Here is a 19,219-nt window from a genome sequence, read left to right on the forward strand (position 1 = left end):
CACATTAAACAACACCTCCTGGCAAATCAAAACTAGAACATGTAGATACAAAAGTGTCAGAAATATATAACAAGGTAAAAGCACCATCATCATGCTACAGATTGATGGGCCAGTTGGGCGTGTCTCAGCTGCTGCAGTGTTTTGGCATGCACACTCCAGCATCACTGTTCTGTTGCTCTTTCCAAATCCTGCCAATGACCCTCAATTTCAGTCCTTTCCTGTCACCACCGGAGAAGAAGAGCGCCATGTTCCTCTGTATGATGAGTCCGTCATGACTGTCTCGGACTTTGCGGTGGCCGTCGCGGATGCTCCGCGGTGTGCCTTCCCATGTCAGCTTCCTTCCGTTGGCCCCGACCTCAAGGCTGTAGCTAAAATTCCTTGCTTCATTCTCGTCACCCATGAATCGAAGAAATGCCATGTACACAGGCGCCATCCCTAGCTGGAATGCCTCGAAGTGCAAGCAGAAGTAATGCCCAAAACAGTTAAAGACCTGGTCAGAGAAAGATGATATGGACATGAGAGAGAGATTTTCCTCGACAACATGTTGTTCTGGTGACCTATAATGAGAACCCTGGTAAAATCACTTTTTAAGTAGAGGCCACACACTTATCAAACCTGCTTCCACAATTATGCAAGATGATCGAATCGAAATGTGGAGCAAACTCAGAAAACTCATAAAAGACATCCAAGAATATTTGAGGAATCAGTAATAAGATCAGAGTGTGCTTACAGTCAGCATCCACGTGGCATTTTCAACCTCTCTTGGATTTGATTTAACATATCGATGATTGAAAGTGCAGCCTGTGTGCATGTCTACTTTGTGGTCGTCTCTTAAATGTGTAATCAAGAAGGGGATATCCCCCACCGCAGAGCATTCAGATCCGGCATATGGGCAATTATACGGTCGATGGTTGCACTGAGCTTCATGCGTCAATTTGCTGTAGTATGGGAAGATTTCGGGGCAGCCAAGTGCGTAATATTTGCAAGGAAGTTCAAGTGATTCGGCCACTTTTTCCAAAGCTAGACACCTGATGTCTCCAAGCTCTTGCCGACAAGTAGGGCACCGGTTTTGCACCCTCATTTTACATGTTGAACACAGTGTATGTCCATTTTGGCACTGCAAAAGAATGTAACCCATGAGACACAATACCAGTGTGGAACCAAATAACTCCTTGTTCATAAATTTCGATGAGTTGCTTGCTGAAATAACCTCTCTATGTACAAGTAAAAATTTCTCATATTGATGCTACCCTAAATAAAATCATGACAAAATCACATACATAACGGTCTTTTTTGATATATAATTCATAGACATAATAATGACAAAACAGCAGTACAGGATCCCTCACATTATCTCAATTAAATGAAGAATTCAAACCATAAAGATTAATCGACTCGAAGACAGACTCCTCATCAATTATAAAACAATACAGGCAGCGGAGCAAATCAGATTTGCTGAAATAAAAGTAACTGTGATCCTCCTAATTGCAGTTATTAACTATTAACTACTATAAGTAAGAGGAAAACAACTTGGATCCAGAAGTGCTAAAGCAGGGATTAATTTGTTACATAAATAAACTTACTACCTGATATGATAAGTCCAGTATAAGTTTATTACACATGCAGACAAAGTAGAATTTGCCACTAAAAGATAGAGACTATGCTGGTTGGACAATTGAATTGCCAATTACGACATCATTACGTCCATCGTTAAAGACCAAAAGTGCATGTAAGTCAACCAAGACATGTTTCAAGAAGCACAAACAAGATTCAAATAGTTCAATCATCTGTATTTATACCAAGTTAGTAACCAGAGATTACGAACCTACAGAATTCAGAAAATTAAACATCATTAGTAGAAAGAACATCTGCACAACAGTTTTACAAGCCAAAGTATAGGAAAAGAAAGAAATAATGGGACAAGAAAGCAATCTCCTGAATATATCTAAACAAATAGCTATCCAAGAGAATATTTACTATTAAAGTTAACCAAAAACAAGAATTATGTACAACTACAGCTTTAAAGAGATAATTCTAATGAGCAGATGATGCTGATCAAATATGCTGGTAAATCTCAAAAGTAAATAATGCATTTCTTGGATTAGACATTGTATATTGAGAGCAATAAGCAGATAACTATTCCCAAAGCATGCATCAACATCAACTGATTAATTTTACATGATCCAAAAAGTTCTTGTATCTTTTCAGCACTAACATTAAGCAAACTATCAAGGCCGACATTTCAAAATCACAATGATATGTCAGATCAACCAATTTATATATTCTTTTTGGACATGCCAAAGAGTCAATGAGAAGCCTAAATCCTCAATACAGGCACCAAACAACAACCCCAAATTGACGACCACTCGAGCATAAGATACTAGTCTCAAGCCTGGATAGAAAAGGTGAAGGGTTGCGTTAGGTTACTGATAACCAATCCAATGTAAAACTATATCAGTTCTCATGAACATGTATCTTAACCAAATTTAATTTCAATGACAGAAAAGACCCATGCAACCAACACCAAATAGTTGGGACTTACGGCTTTTCTGTTGTTGTTGTACATGACAAAGAGTCACTGAGAAGCCTAAATCCTCAATACAGATACCAAACAGCAACCCCAAATTGATGATTACTCGAGCATAAGATGAGCCAATTCAGCCCATAATTTGAACATCACAATCGATAACAGGAAATGAACAATGATTTGGTACAAAATTTGATCATAAAGAGATAAAAATTAAAAATTAAAGGAAAGTCAATAAAAATAAATTATAATACCGCAGAAACACAAAAAATCCAAATATCGTATCCTTTAGACCTTTCAACAAACACGTAGCAGCTAACGATCCACCGTCTTCTAACAACACATATTCCGTTGTTTGTTACAGAATCGCAAATTGTATGATCCAAACGACGAAAGACATGGGAAAATAGGAATCAAAAGCACGTCAAAGTGCCACAATTGATTCGATCACCTCATCCAAATCGAATAGTCGACGAACATCACAGGCTTAAGCTAAGCACCGCAATTAAATGTCGGAATAGATTATAAATCGCGAACCACCGAAAAATTACATGATAACGAAGAAGATGAATCGACCTGATGGATCGGGGGGTACATGGAGTTGGTGCAGACAGGGCACTCGAGCAGCTCGTGGACGCTGGTGGCAGGGGCGACGACGGCGGCGCCGTGGGGCTTGAAGGACGAGCGGTGGGGAAGGGAGGTCACCTCCTCGTCCATCCCATCGACCGATGACACGCACTCGATGCTGTCGGAGTCCATGCCTCCAGCGGCCAGGGATACAAGGATCTCGTGCCCTCCCCGCCCGTCGCCCTCTCCGCTCTCCAAAATCAGCCTGGAAAGGGTGGCGACCAAAGGAAAGGGAGCGCCTTTGAAGAGATTATGACGCAGAAGACAGAGAGAGGAGGGCTAGGAACCAAAGCGAGGAGTGAGGAGGAGGAGGTCTCGGCCCGCACTAACAGGAGGTGACGGTATCACCGCAATTCTTTTCGGGTCCTTTATATTTATTTTTTGTCATGACGCCCAATCACCCACCGGCGCTGTGATTGGAGGCAGCCCTGTGGGGCCCGGTTAACTTGATCCAAAGTCGTCAGCCTAAATAGAAATTAACGGGAAAAGAAAGTATGATTGGGAACGGACCTTCGACCATATAACGATTTACTACTTGATTTATTTATTTTGTTTGCCTAATCAATTTTGAATTTTTTATTCATAATTAAAATCTTGGTGACACACACGTGTTGTGTTTGAATCCTTTGAACGGCCATCCACGTGTTGGTCGATCCACACGCCTCCATATTGGGTATATCAGAGTACAAAAATAAACAGGAGAACACCACAAAATGTTGACCGATTCTTCATACAAGACACCTGGCTGAGTCCCAGTTTCGTCATTTACCTCGCTCCAGCATCAACGCATGAACAGTAATAGTAACAAATCAGGATGCAAACATACCACCACATTGTTCTAATATTGCTTCATAGGATCAAAACCGTAATAGTAACAAATCAGAATGCAAACATACCACCACATTGTTCTAATATTGCTTCATAGGATCAATGCATGAACCGTAATAGTAACAAATCAGGGATGCAAACACACCACAACAATGTTCTAATATTGCTTTATCGGATAGCATACGCAACGACACCATACAAAATAGACAGCTAACTCGCATCAACCTATATAAGAGTAGTATCATTGAACAAGTAAAAAGACCAGATGTTACACAATTATTTGAATATGTATCTTTGAAGTAACTTGGAAAGGGTTTGCTACCTGGTTTTATACAACCTGCTCATATAAATGAAGTCTCTGCAATCGCAGAGATATTTGTGAACTCAGAAGAGATACATGCCTCCAGATTATTTAGGGATCAACATTTGTCCAGCTGACTAGCAGCTTAATAAATTTATGAGCAAAATAAAAAATTAAGGCAAAAGATTCATTATGGAAAAGCCAAGAATTAAAAAAAAAATCTAAGCAGACAGCTTGTCTAATTGCGTTATAATCAGGGGATCAAACGTAGTAGCCAGTAAAAGTGAATCCTCTTCCAACAATCTCACCAACACAGGACCAGGCATACAACTCGAGCCCAAACAATGCTGCGATGCCAACATCCTCAACTTTGATATCCTTTCTGTTTCTCCATATGTGCTTCATGCCATCAAGCTCCTTCCAGAATGACTCATATCGAACAGGAATGCTGCACTTAAAAGATGTCAATATAGAATGAGGCACAATTCCTTGGATGCAAAACGTAAGTTCAAAAACAAAATCAAATTCATGCAACACATAAATCAGAATTTTAATGTTACCATACTTGAGGACTCACTTAAATGTGTTACATATAATAATTCATAAGCTCGCCATCATCAAAGTTAAGAGTTGTTGTACAATTTGAACAGTCTCTCTCGCTCACTCCAAGAATAATGCTTTGCCACCTACTGGGCATGCTACAAGACCAATACCAAAGCTAAACGATTGTTATAGAACAAACATGGAACAGCTGGCATTTTTATGGCCTAGATGTATATGGAGGTTCTAATATCCTAAATGAAACAAAACAGATAACTGGGAAGGTTAAAACATCTTAAAAACAGTGTATGGTGGTTTTAACATAAGATATTCACTATGACATCAACCATTGTCCTCACCAAGTAAAATCAACTTATATACGTATAACTGTAGAAGGAAATATTCAGCATGTCAGGTTTGCAACTTTAAGAAGGGTCTTTTTAGAGATCTCAGACGAGGTTTGTTCACCAACTAATTTAAAAACAAAACAGAATGCTCAATGACCTTAAAGCATCAGATCATCGATGCTTAACACAAGTTGATCTAAACCAGAAATCTCATAGAAATATCATATGTGTCAGCTTTTTCTCAGTAATGTGCAGCCTATAGATTTTTTAATATATGTAGATCAAAAGAGAAACAGAATCCTCATAAATAAGTGATTCATTCAAATTGAACATAACTGTCTTAGCATTAAATGGCAGTTCTTTACATTACAGTACTTTTTTGTCATGTATTAAATCCAAATATGATGATGATTGTGATCTATTAGCTCTAAGGCAATTCGGTTGTCTGTAATGAATTCCTTTTAGAACATTTCAAGTTTCTCGATTATAACATGTATTACAGACTTCATGCATCGCCATGAAGTCAATTTGGAAAAAAAAGTTCAAATGTTGGCTTATCACATCGCTCTAACTGCTGCTCAGCACAGCAGAGCGGCCAAAGGAAGCCAAAGCTCAATATGTGCCCATCACACAATGTGCATTGTGTGCCACGAATAAATAACCTCTCCCGTGGAATACCACGCCACCCCATGGCTTAAGGGGGAAGCGCTCGGCCTTGGGCATGTTAAATTGCAGAAATCATCCCAAAGGTTACATCAGCCAAGGTAACTGTATAGACTTCTATGCATGGTATGCAATTTCGAATAGTACCGCCCGTATCGGGCGGTACATATCGGTCCGACAGCATACCGATACGCGGACCGCCCGCTGCCAGACGAAACGTGCTATAGTATTATAGTAAGAGAAGGAAATATATAAAACCGCCCTGGTGTACCGCTCGGTACACGGTACCGTACTATACCGAGCCAACCTCGAAACACCGGTATGGTACGGTATTGCATACCTTGCTTCTATGTATTCTTTAACAGCCACAACAAGATGTATTTCTCAAGAAATAGCAATAAAATAACTGGATACTACATTTGGCAAAAGGTCAGAGTAATTGACAGCTAATAGCAATTCAATTTTGTTTGTTTGCTACTTAAACTAACTAATATATTAATCCTCATTTTACTTTGGTTACTGATGAAGCTGACAATTAGTTATTAGTGTATCAAAAATAAGATATAGGATTATGTCAACACACTCTTTGAGGTGGGCCATTTTAATCAGAGTTATTACGGTTAGCAACCTTTAACAACACTATATTGTTTGGCAAGCAAACAACTGATCACCAAGTTAAACATCCTTAACCCTGAACCACAAACAGTAGAACATTTCCACATATCAACCAAACGTCAAGCAACATGTTTTGGGAAGAAGGAAACTCCATACGATACCCCATCAAGAAAATAGATAACCTAACATAAAATGTTCGTGTTATTGGGTTCACAAAGATTTTACAAGTTATCAGAAAATCAAATAAAAAGCTTCTGAATTTAAAATCGGGGTGTCAGAGAAGAATCAAACAAATGAACTACTTCCACTACGTCCAGAAACAGATCCTACATGCATTCTATGCTCAGAAAGACAGAATACATAGTGTTGTCGGGCAAAGACAATCTATGGCATACTACTCATTCTATCCTTTATACTCCCTGATTGTGGTTTCTGATTCTTTATGCTTGTTGTAGATTTAATGAAATAATCCAACCAATATGTTCTTAAACATGACTTAATTTTCATTAGACCAGCAAATGTACGCTGTTAAAATAAGTTAAAATAACATAGACATCTTGTTCAATAATGTTTACCTACAAGATTAAACCAATCACAACAAGAATAGAAGACATTCCCGAACCAATCATCTAAATTCCTTAAGATAGCAGCTAAACAAACGCCATAGCGTGAATAGAAAGCCAAACCTAGCAAGACGTGTGTAAAAGAGCTGCTTTGACAGCTCCTGGCACTTCTCGATGGTCGGCGGTTGAACGACATGCCGCTTGTTCTCCTCCATAAGCTCCTTGTAATAAGTGCATCCGTGCTTAGACACGAACTCCGAGGCTTGCACGGCCTTAGATCGCAGTTGCTGCAGTCTAGATGCCATCTACCAACCAAAAAGTGCCCACACCATGAAGAGAGACACTCATTTCAGCAGCCATCCATTTCAACGTCATATAAATCATCACGCAATGCATAGAAAAACCTAACGATCCAGAATCGCATCAATGTGGGCCATACAAGATTAACGGAAGAACCCGATCGAGATCGAAGAACCCTAATATCAAATGAAAAATGGAAGAGAGAACGGCAAAATGCCAAGAAAAAGAAAACCCTAAATCGCCGGAGACGATTATGAAAAAAAATATGGGCTCCAGTTAGAGATCGATAAGAATTCAATCAACGAATCAAGCATAAAAAAAGAGATTACCCCTCTACCAGCAGGGGGGAGGTAGAGATCAGGGAACGGAGAGGCGACAAGAGGAGCAGAGCTCGCGAGAGGCACAGCAACTGTTGGTGTTCATTATTTATAGCATCAGTTCCGAAGAGGGTATTTAGGTAATTTACGCTTGCTAGGGTTCCATGTAAGAGTTTGGTAATTTCACAGTGAAGCAGACAGCGTAGTGAATTTTTTCCGGGAATAAATGATTCGTCTACCCGTTGCGGGACCCATGCGGGACCTACTTAATGACAACAGTGCGTTTTGTGGTTACTTAGGCAGGTCCGATGGAGAGCGCGCGAAAAAATGTACAGGTAGCCAACTGCATGACAATTGAAGGATCGACCGATATGAGATATAAAGGATTACATGCTGCCGAAACGGATACAATTCAATTTGCCATCCGATCATACTATCTCGATCTGGACCCGATTGACATAACTAGTGGATTGGGTTGGGTCAAATCGAAAGTTGGATCAGATGTGATTTACATTGTAATTTAGCAAAGAATCAAATCATAACATGAAAAATATAAATATTCTTGATATAAGCTGCCGACTGGTCAGACCCGTTTGACCAAAAACCCGACCCGTTAATCGACAGAATGGAATTAAGATTCGCAACTCCCTGCGTCTGCAAAATAATCTGTATAAGACAGCCTCAGTTGGGTCCACAACATGAACATCGAATACATGTTCGTAATATCTAATTTTAGAAGAAGCATATGAATATAAACTATGAACAAGTACTCAATTTACTAAATAGTTCATAATATTCATAACATATTGTTCCAGTAACATTTATTGAGTGGAGACAATCTTTTTCACATAACCCCCGGTGAAAAATTATCTATGATGCCTCTGAAACAAAAAGACTGACAGAATCCAGCGCACAGCAGCTTTTATTTAGCACATAGAACAGACACCAGAAAGTAATCTGTGGACAGATTTGACTTCTCTCTACTTGGTCCACCGAAGAAGGAAAACGAAAGATGAGTTAGAGATATGTTTTCAGGAATAATAAGAAGAATAAAAGCTAGAAAAATACACAAAAAGGCCGATCATCGTGTGATTAATATTATAGATCAGTGCCCTGATGATAATTTTGTGTCAATTCAAAAGGTTTCATAGATACAACTATGTTGGCTGTTCTTTTTTTGTCCAAAGAGAGAAAGTACATTAAGATTAGAAGCTAAAAGAGAGAAAAAGTATGGTGGCTATTTTCACAACGCTAAGCTAACAGAACTGGTTTTCCAGGATGGAAAACATGGAGAATCCAATCAAACAGGACGTGAGAAAAAGAGATGGGACTTGAGTATCAACTGGCATATACATCAGCCAAGTGTAGTGTCAGGCAACGTGGAATCTGATGCTGCTTTTCTAACTTTAAATATATGGCAAGACACTGAAAAATTGATATCTAACAAATAAACACAGTGCTACTCCTCGTAAAAGAGAGTTACCCTAGTTTGATCCAAAATAAAGAGAGGCATCCTATTTACGCTCGAACTAATTATTCTTTCAGCCTCAAAGATATGTTTTCTTTGCTTTTATGGGACTTGAACCCTCTGTCTTTCCAGTCCACATATTCTTTACCTGTTGTGATATGGTTGTCCCTGTTTCTGTAATACCTTGCAATATCTTGCTTATAATCTTGCTTTTGAGGAACCCTATCCCTTAAGAATATTTCCCTGTATAACAGAGAAAAAATTTTCAGAACATACAATCAAGTTTCATGTAGAAAATAGAAAGGGGAAAAAAACAATTACATCGATTTCTCAGGAAAATTGTCTTCATCTTCGTCATCATCATCAGCTTCTTCACCAATAAATCTTCACGAGAATACATTTACATTCCTTGTGCTCCTGGCATTCCCTGGCTTTGTAACAGCTAATGACATCATATCAATTCAATGGATCAAAATTCTAATGTCAAACCAGTAGGTAATCGTAAATCTACCTCCATGGATATTAAGATCTTATCCATTTCAGCCTCTTTAGATAACTCGGAATAAAAGGTCTCCAGGAATCCTATCCAGCAAATTTGACAGCATAAATTGATCAGCTTTTCATTCCAAGCAAAGTCATAACCCAACTTTAAACAACTGTCTGCTAACAACATAGCATGATATCTTTTCGAATTAGATGATACGGTATTGTAATTCCCAATTGCCAATAACTTGTTTGACAAATTTCAGCACATAAATTTTCCGTTTCTTGCATGCCAAGGCATGTGGTGCAAAATGCGGCCTGCCAATAGAATAATAGCACAGTGCAGAGTGCCATGCAAAAATCAATAGGGTATTTCCTTGCATGCCTATGAATGTGGTGCAAGATGTGCCCTGCTGACACTGGGTATAATACCATGCTACATCCCTTAACACAAGTAAAGTGTCAGCATCCGACCAACACAAGCACAAGGAAGAGGCCATGTGCCATGTTGCACATAATTTGCTGGAGGTTTGCGATGTGCAGTAATAAGAGGAAAAAAGATGTTTCAAGAGACTAAATCAGAAGTAAAAAAGGTCAACAATGCTGTAGAACAAAATAAGAGTAACATCGTCGAAAGTCCAATGCACAAGTATCTGGAATAAACGAAACCTTTAGATGTCAATGTTGACTATGCTGAAGGACCAGACTAGGCTTGACAAGAGTGGTGGCTTATGTGTGGATACCATTGAGCTGATAGAAGTTTGCAAAGAATCCATCAAGTGTTTCATATGTTTCTCATGCATCCAGACAGGTACCACATTATAACACCAAACATCTATAATCTTACAGTAATTATTCAAGGGCCCTTTCTTGATTCAATTTTCTACTATCTGTCATGCAACAAAACATCAATTTGAAGGGCTTCCAGTCTTCTAAAACAATGAAGAGTTGATAAGGTACACAAATTAATAGAAAGGAAAGCAAAATACATGTTGTATATAGCAACAGCTGTAACAAAGGTACAGAATTTGCCTCGCAATCTACTTGTCCATTACAGTATGTTATTTTGTCTTTTATAATTAAACAGCTTGGTTATTACATGTAACAAATTTTTAGGAGCGTAAATGCTTCGATTAAAAGAAACACAGATAGCAAAGTATAGATTCTTGAAGAAACGAGCTTCAGCTATTCTGCAAACTATAACTACTTTGAAGTACGGGATTGCAATAATTGAAGTCTTGCACTAAAAACATATTCGACAACATCAGTACATATCCTGAAAAGAAAATATGCTGAATATCAACAAATTAAGAATGAATGTCATAGACAGTTTTAGTACCACTCCATCAGCTTCCATGAATTCAGGTTGAGTTTCTGGAACAGCTGTTTCTGTGGTATCAACAATTCAGTGTACTTTGCCCAGTATAAGCAACCTCTACAGCCATTTTGCTGTGTCAATTACTTCTGTTTCATATACATTTCTATGTCCTTTAGATGGAACCATCTTGAGCCAGAAATACATGGCATTGGCCATTGACCTCAATCCAGCTACACCCTGGCTCCTTTTTAATGCCACGACTAACCATAAATTTCCTCATCCTAGTGGCATCTTCCCACCTCCCTGCGGCTGCATATAAGTTGGACATCATGATATAACTAGAGTCCATACTTGGGTCCAACTCAAACAGTTTGTTAGCTGCTCTTTCTGCAAATTCCACATTCTCATGTATTCTGCACGTTCCAAGAACTGTTTGCCATATTGAAGCATCTGATGATAATCCCATCTCATTGATAAATTGCACAACTTCATCATGTTTACCTGCTTTGCCAAGGATGTCAATTATGCAATGATGGTGCTCAATTGTAGGGGTGATCCCATAAATACGATACATAGAATTAAAGTATTTCATGCCTTCATTAAGTAAACCTGCATGGCTACAAGCCGAAAGGACACCGACAAAAGTCACTTCATCAGGTCTCTTTCCCTCCTCTATCATCTGTTGAAAGGATTCAAGAGCTTTCCCCACATACCCATGTTGAGAATACCCACAAATTAAAATGTTCCATGAAACTTCATCATGAAAAGTTGACTCATTAAACGCTGCTTCAGCATCCATCATACACCCACATTTTGCATACATATTGATGAGGTTACTCGAAACATATGATCCAGTCAGTCCAGATTTTATGGCATGTGAGTGAAACTGGCGACCGCTGTCTAATGCTGCTATGTATGAGCAAGCTCCCAAGCAACAAGAAATTGTGAACTCATTCGGATTCAGGCCCTGCTGCTGCATCTGTCTAAAGCAATTTATGGCCTTCTCACCTTGATATGTATTTGTGTACCCTGTGATGATGACAGTCCAAGAAAAGACATCTCTTTCAGTCAGTCTATCAAAGACCAGACATGCATTTTCTAGGTCACCACTACTTGCATACATATCAACGAGACACCTTCCAAGAAAAGAATCTCGAGATAGGTTACTCTTAAAAATATGAGCATGAACTTGAGCACCATATCTGGCATCCTTCAGGCTAGTACAGGATCTTAAGATGCTGATATATGTGTAAGTGTTAGGCATGATATTTTGAGTAAGCATGCCAATGAAAATTCTCAACCCTTTGTCACAGGAACTGCCACTATGAAATCCAGAGAGAAGGCTGTTCCAAGATATAGTGTCATGTTCCATCATAGTGTCAAACACCATGCACCCATCTTCAACAACCCCATTCTTCATGTACATGTTTAATATAGCATTCCCAACTTCTTTTCTCATGTCAAATCCATTTTTCAGAATATAAGCATGAAGACTACCACAGAGTGCCTGATCATCCAACTGAGAAGCAGCACCTGCTACACTTGCAAGAGTGAAATAATTTGGTCTAACGCCCATCCTTTTCATAGATCGGAAGAGTTCGACTGCTTCAAGACCCATCCCTTGCTGATCAAAGCCTGAAATCATTGCACTCCAGACAACAACATCAGGATCAACAATCCTAACAAAGATCTTATGAGCTTCCTCGACAAGGCCGCACTTGGAGTACATATCCACTAGACTACTACTCAAGAATCCATCTTGTTCCAACCCAATCTTGATTACCAAACAATGAAGTGACCGTCCTTGTCTCACTTCGCCCAAGCCCGCACAGCGCTTGATAACTGTAGGCAATATAAACTCGCTGACCATGGTTCCTGACTCCATAAACCCCCGAAAAAGCTCCAGAACCTTCATGTCTTCACCCAACCAAGCATATCCTCCCAGCAGTGCATTCCAAGAAGTAACATTCTTTTCCGGTAAACCAAAGAACACTTTCTCAGCAAGCTCCATTCCTGCGCACTTCACATAAAAATCAATAAGGGAAGACCCTACAATCGGATCAGATAAAAGGTGCATTTTTACCGCTTCCCCATGCAACTGTTGTCCAAAACCCAAGTCCTCGCAAACCGAACAAGCTTTCAAGCCGGAAGCAAGAGCAAAAGCATTAGGCCAAACACCATCCGTCATCATCTCGCAGAACATTCTCATGCCCTCTTCACCGTCATTCGCACACGCGTGCGCTGCCATGAGGCACGTCCACGCGACAACATCCCGGTGCGGCATTAGCTCGAACAGCAAGCGAGCACCTTTCAAGCTACCACATTTACAATACATATTCAGCAAGCAGTTCCAGAGATGGGCATCGGGCTCGATTCCGGCTCTCAGCAACCGGCCGTGGACGGCCTTCCCGCGGGGAAGGGATCCTCTCGAGCTGCAGCCATGGAGCATCCGGGAATAGCTTCCGAGGGAACAGTCGTGATGAAGATGGGCGCCGCTGGTGTCAATAGGAGAAGGAGAAGGGATTGGAGAGGACGGAATGGGTTCAAAGGGAGTAAGGTGTCGGGATTTATCGGGTTTGGGATTCGCAGGGACGGAGATGGAACGCGGCAGCGATGGCGATGGGAGAGGCGTGGCGCGGAGTAGTAGAGATGAGCATTGCCAATCCATGGTGGCGTTCGCATCCGAACGATGAAGGGGGAGTAGTTTTTCCGGACGGCATTGTTTTAAGGACAGAGGAATCGCCACGTTGGACCGCCATCAGCCGTCAAACACAATCACGTCGCATGATCTATGATGATGAGAGAAATGTATGGACCTCCGAACTCTTTTAACATCCAACATGCTTGGGATAATACTTAGATGGATGACCAAAATCTATCCCATCATGATCTCCCTTGCCTGGCAACACAAGCTGAGGAAGCAATTCCAAGTATTAATTTGTTATCTACAGTTTTGTATTCATGTAATCTAAGTTATATAGCACAGGTCAGAATAATCATAAATGACTGTGTTCAGCCTGATTGATGTAAGTCAGACTGGTTGACTCATGTTGACATAAGTCAGACTATTCTGGTCGCTGCTAGTTTCAATCAAGGATGACATAATACATGTGCTCCCTTCAATGCTTACTTAAATAATGGTTTGCTCAGTGCCAGTAACTTTTTTATGTGCTGGAAGTGGCATCTTAGACGTATAATTATGGCTTCCCAAGCTGTCATCTTTCGGCTCACATCAACAGGCAGAAAAGTAACAAGACTCGGTTGATTCCTTGTGCAGAGGTTTGCACTGAGCAGATGCATTAGAATATTTTAATCTCTTGACATAGAGATGCATTAGAAAAACATGGTTTATATATGTTGTCCAAATGTTTTGATGATTTTAATGTGTTATATGCCAGTGCAGGAGACCCTAATATTCTGTAATTGAAGGCCTTCATCTTCCCTGTTCTCCTGCACAGAAACTCCTAACAGTCCCCCCGTTTTCCTGCACACTACCTTGAACAGCCGCCGTTTACGCAGAAATGCACGCTTGCTGTTCTTCAACAAGCAAGCCTCAGAAAAGATTATGTAGAAATGCTACAAACCATCTTCTTTGATCAGCACAAAACACAAAATGTTTCTAATTCTGTTTAACTATTATCGAGTATCGATACATAGCAGGTTAAATGGTGAGAAATATAAGGCCTAAACATAGAGAGGTCACGCGAACAAGGTCTTTGGCCATGTTCGCATTTGAGTCGCATCTAGTGAGGAACACGAAGAGGCAGGGGAAGAGTTTCTGTGGGGGAAGCTGGAACCATCTTGGGCTTGCAGTCGACGGAGAACATCTGGCTGGGGCTGTTCCGATCGGCATCGATCGACCTGTCGACGAGCTGGAGGAGGACTTTCTCGAGCTCCTCGCCAGTGCTCCATTCGTGAACCTCTGCTCTGAGAGGCTGAGGGCTGTTGCATATGAGACTCCACAAGGGGTAGTGTTTCCTTGGCATCACATAGTCTTCTTCGCTGAGCCCGAGGGATGGGCAGTAATCACCCTGGCCATCTCCCAGATAGATAAATCTCTTCTTTCCTTCGACAAAAGCAGATGCTCGGATCCGATCGATGATCTTACCCTACACTCGATAAGATCATCATTATAAAGGTTAGAACATAATTGTTGTACTGCGACGGTAGTAAATTCCGCATGACACAATCATGTTTAACCATTACTACCTTGCACATGTTGGGGGGGCAGATGCTGCAGCCATGAGAACGGGTGGTGAAGTCATGGCAGGGGAAGATCCTCAGCCTCCCCTCTTCATCCACAATACTAGGGTTCGTATTGATCTCCTTGAAGCACTCCAGCAACCCATGATGCTTCAGAATCGTGTCTATAAAGAACTGGTTTGCGTCGCTCACCACCCTCAGATCACACCTGGTAGCAGACAAAAAGAACGGATCAGAGAAGGATTCCCATCGAAAGAGAGAAAGAGAGAACAGCATACCCAAGAGCGTAAGCGGTCTTGATGGCTTCGACGACATGAGGGTCCAGAGGAGCTGTTCTCAGGCAGGCTGCAATGTCTTCGATGGACCTCCCTCCTGCTTGCAGCTCGCTCATCATCCGATCCTGAGAGTAGCAGACCCAGCGTCAGTCGTAAAGATCTCAACCTACACCTACTCACAGATGAAGGAGGGCATCACAAACCATGAGGGAATTCCACGGCATCGTCGGAATAAGCCGCTCAAAAACGTCGGCGACACCCAGCCGATCGACCACCCAGTTATCGCTGTCGCAGTCGATGATGGTCTTGTCGAAGTCGAACACCACCACAATGCCCGCCATGGCCGCAGCTAAAGTAGATCAGGAGAAGCCAAGGCCTTGAGGATCCAAAGGGTCCGGAGGGAGGGTATATATGGTGAGGAGGAAGATGCCGATGGAATATTACTCGGCATCAATAGGTCGCGAGACCATGCGGACGCCGAATCGATTCTAAGTCCCAAGACATCAGGCGCCGTGGGAAGAGATCTTACGTCCCTTATTGGCTGCTGTTCCAGCGAGGATAGGGGAAGGCATAAAGAATAGCATATTCCAAAGCGTCACCGACCTGTTGCGGTGTTTGTGCGCACGCGTCGTATTACTATGCGGAATATGGGGAATAGTCTATTCCATAATGCAACCCCAATTGCTCTTCTCGACCTGCCTTTGTTGAAGGACCAAGTTATCGAAGCCACCGATTTAGATTTCAGAGGGCATGACTCAGTGCCAATCCACTCACGAAAAGAGAAGAAGAAACGCTCACGGAAATCTCGTCAGCGTTGCTTGGTGGATTGGGAGGTGGAAATCGAAGACGATGACGCGCCTCCGAAAGGAAGGCATCATGTGGTGAGGTTGGCATCCGATTGTGGACGCAGAGCACTAAACTAGTGGCTCGTGCATGTATTCTTTTATTGGAATGTAGTGGCACGATGAGGACTATATTATGGGAAACAGGAAGGAACCATGGAGTCCCATTCATGTCGACGTGGCAATCACATAGCTTTTCATAATGGTACACGAATATGTTTATGTAAGTGCTGATTCACAACCGTGTAAAACGTACACTTATGAATGGAATGCTGATTTAAAGCGATATACATAGTAAAATTAGGACTAATTATATATTATTTCTTAAAAAAATATAGTCTCCCAGACTATATCAAGCGATGGTACCACCCAGGTAGGCGGTGGTACCACTAGTACCCAAAAACATGATGATTTGAATTTTTAGCTCCATTTCTCAAGTCATTTTGAGCTTATAAATATCCCTCGTGCTTGTTTGATAAAGCATAAAAAGCTTGTGATTTTAAAGCATTGTAAACTCTTGAAAAGTATTGAGTATCTTCTTCTTTGAAGTTTAAAAGTTATTATAAGAGATGTAAGAGGTCTTTTATAAAAAAACTATGGTATAAGAGTTCTTTCCAAAATCTGTAAAAACGAGAAAGAGTTATAACAAGGGTAGTTGATCTTTGTTCATCGAAAGAAGATCAGTAGTGAAAGTCGATGACCTCGAAGGAAGAGAAATCGGGAGTGGACGTAGGTCGGGACGACTGAACCACTATAAATCGGTTTGCATTTCTTCTTTTGCCTTGATTTACTATTATATACTGATTTACTTACTAATCAATTTATACTCGTACTTTTTGTTAATCATATTTTCGATACAGATTCATTGATTGAACTTTTAAACCAAAATTTTCGAAAGCATTAATTCTCTCCCTAGTGCCTTTATGATCCTAACATTTCTCCTCCTTCGTCTTTCACTGACTTAAGCATAGGAGGAGTTGAGTTAAGAAGCCCCAAGCGAGAGACCTGTTGTTTGGGACCATTGACGGTCAAGAGACGATTTCGCTGCTAGGATATAGCCTTGTAGTCACGAGGCAACCCTTCGACCGGAGGACAACCCATCGGTCCGAAAAGAGGATCTCACAACCAAGCATATCTTGGTTTCTCTACTCGATCTTACAACTCCAAGGCTAGATTGACGCTGATGAATCGCATCCCTTGCGGACCTCCTACGCTGATTTCCCCTGTCAGCACTCCCACATCAGCATGAAGGAGAACACAAGAATGAAGTTTCTTATCTTCAATAAAGCTTCTTTAATAAAGTGATTCTTCAATAAAGTTTCTTTAATAATTCTTCTTATCTTTTATTCTTTCCAATAAATCCGACTCACTAGTCGATGATATTAATGATCTATCAAATAGTGAGAATCAAATTTTTTTTATTTTTTATTTTAGCATCATTTATATATATGATAGTACGTGAAATATATTTCATTAATAGAATCGATAATGTAAGGAAAAATGATATTAAATATTTTTTTAAGTACATGGATGTCAATATAATTTTTTAAAATATAGAAATTGATATATTAAATATAATTAATTATAGGGATAATATGTAATTAATCCATAAAAATTTAATGGGTAATTTTTTTTTGAATCATAGATATTGTTTTCGATATATTCTCCATCGCTCATAAAAAAAATTATCCCCGATTAATTTTCGCCGGTTAGGTTTAGCCATGAATCATTCAAGATGAGTCAGCTTCGACCCCTTCGGTCTAGCCATGTTTGGTTTCTTCGTGCAGGCCATCGCACCGGCAAGGCCCCATCGGAGAACCTGTCCGACGACCTCGCCTGGGCCTGCGCCACCAACTTCGTTCCCGGGCAAGCGAGCTAGAGGGGAGAGAGCCTTATTAGCGTTCTTGATAGGTTTGAAGAAGAAGGTTCCGTCTTTGTCTTCCCATCTTTCTTTGGTGAACCTTCTTCTTTCGAGTCGACCGCAGATGACCGTTGTCATGAACCTGAATGCCATCTTTAACAATAGCAAAGCATTTCTTGTCCCAAGTTGATGAACCCAAAAGACCTTTCTCTCTTCCCATGAGGAGGAGGATTACTGGTGTCAAATCACCTAACCCAGTAGATACCTGCTTTGCCGCTGCCAGCCAGTACAAGGACTTCACAGGCTGAGCGCTCTGCATGCACCATTAAAGGAATCTACAGGTCTGGTGTTTCTAGTAGTTGGTTCAATCAATACTTCGCAGCAAGAAGCTGTTCAACCACCTCAAGCATGCCATGATTCATCTGCCAAGGGAGGACCCTGGCCATCTCGAGTCAGAACTGTCATTGCTGTCAGAAAAGCCAATGCATGCATTAAACGCCAACCAAACTCGCCATCGCTCTTAGCTTCATTTGCTGGGAAAACCTATGCCTGCTTGAGATGGTGCTCATTGGCATTTATGTAGCAGCTGTTTCGTACACTTGTTCCTCCACCTGGGCCATGGATGCTTGTTCTTCACATTCTTCCTTGTGGTTCTTATCTTGACTTCTCGAGAATGACAAAGACAGATCGTGTATTATGATGAGAACAACATTCAGATTTAAAATAGGTTTACAGTCTGAATCAAGTACTGCAAGATAGATATCAAGCCGTGGATACTGAAGCGTGCCCTTTTCCTGGGCATCACCTTCTTCTTGGCTTCATTTGCCTTGAGAAGAGGCAAACATCGGAAAAAAAGGAACAGCCCCTTCCATACGTCGAACAAGAGATCTGATTTAACTGTTACGATAAGCAAATCTGCTTTAATACATTTACTAGTTGTTTTTTCTTGATTCTTACCTCGCTTGTAGCTTAAATCCACTACTGAATCCAGCGAGCGAGCCGAGTCAATGGGCCATCGAGTCCGACGATCGAAGGTGGCTGAATCTAACCCTAACCCCCGCGCCTCCCAAATCAAGTCCACACATCACACAAATCCCGATTCACGTGCCCATGACACCACCGCCGTACTAATTAAATGCTG

At 40.9% G+C, this 19,219-nt stretch overlaps 4 protein-coding genes across 9 annotated transcripts; all 4 read right to left on the reverse strand.

Moving 5' to 3' along the window:
* Positions 1-4: 4 nt before the first annotated feature.
* Positions 5-3,499, reverse strand: LOC135592559 (E3 ubiquitin-protein ligase SINAT5-like). Its single transcript, XM_065082084.1, has 3 exons — positions 3,104-3,499; positions 731-1,117; positions 5-490 (listed from the first exon to the last, which is right to left on the reverse strand). Exons 1-3 carry the CDS (start codon positions 3,284-3,286, stop codon positions 125-127), a joined length of 936 nt encoding a protein of 311 aa, XP_064938156.1. The 5' UTR covers positions 3,287-3,499; the 3' UTR covers positions 5-124.
* An 829-nt stretch (positions 3,500-4,328) lies between these two features.
* On the reverse strand, positions 4,329-7,734 carry LOC103997049 (uncharacterized). Its single transcript, XM_018831219.2, has 3 exons — positions 7,641-7,734; positions 7,135-7,316; positions 4,329-4,731 (listed from the first exon to the last, which is right to left on the reverse strand). Exons 2-3 carry the CDS (start codon positions 7,314-7,316, stop codon positions 4,545-4,547), a joined length of 369 nt encoding a protein of 122 aa, XP_018686764.1. The 5' UTR covers positions 7,641-7,734; the 3' UTR covers positions 4,329-4,544.
* A 608-nt stretch (positions 7,735-8,342) lies between these two features.
* On the reverse strand, positions 8,343-13,607 carry LOC135582061 (putative pentatricopeptide repeat-containing protein At3g01580). 6 transcript variants are annotated; one of them, XM_065082086.1, is made up of 4 exons: positions 10,919-13,607; positions 9,418-9,678; positions 9,245-9,339; positions 8,343-8,608 (listed from the first exon to the last, which is right to left on the reverse strand). In XM_065082086.1, the coding sequence occupies exon 1, from the start codon at positions 13,563-13,565 to the stop codon at positions 11,070-11,072; it is 2,496 nt and encodes an 831-aa protein (XP_064938158.1). In that variant the 5' UTR covers positions 13,566-13,607; the 3' UTR covers positions 8,343-8,608; positions 9,245-9,339; positions 9,418-9,678; positions 10,919-11,069. The 6 variants fall into 6 exon arrangements, with proteins under 6 accessions (XP_064938158.1, XP_064938160.1, XP_064938162.1 ...); XM_065082088.1 differs by having other exon boundaries at positions 8,343-8,611; XM_065082090.1 differs by lacking the exon at positions 8,343-8,608 and having other exon boundaries at positions 8,686-9,339; positions 9,418-9,523; positions 9,608-9,678.
* Positions 13,608-14,501: 894 nt separating this feature from the next.
* Positions 14,502-15,795, reverse strand: LOC135592562 (thiamine phosphate phosphatase-like protein). The gene is made up of 4 exons (XM_065082092.1): positions 15,579-15,795; positions 15,379-15,500; positions 15,107-15,308; positions 14,502-15,006 (listed from the first exon to the last, which is right to left on the reverse strand). Exons 1-4 carry the CDS (start codon positions 15,714-15,716, stop codon positions 14,641-14,643), a joined length of 828 nt encoding a protein of 275 aa, XP_064938164.1. The 5' UTR covers positions 15,717-15,795; the 3' UTR covers positions 14,502-14,640.
* Positions 15,796-19,219: the final 3,424 nt, after the last annotated feature.

The sequence above is a fragment of the Musa acuminata genome, chromosome BXJ1-9 (assembly GCF_036884655.1).
Source record: "Musa acuminata AAA Group cultivar baxijiao chromosome BXJ1-9, Cavendish_Baxijiao_AAA, whole genome shotgun sequence".
Classification (NCBI taxonomy): domain Eukaryota; kingdom Viridiplantae; phylum Streptophyta; class Magnoliopsida; order Zingiberales; family Musaceae; genus Musa; species Musa acuminata.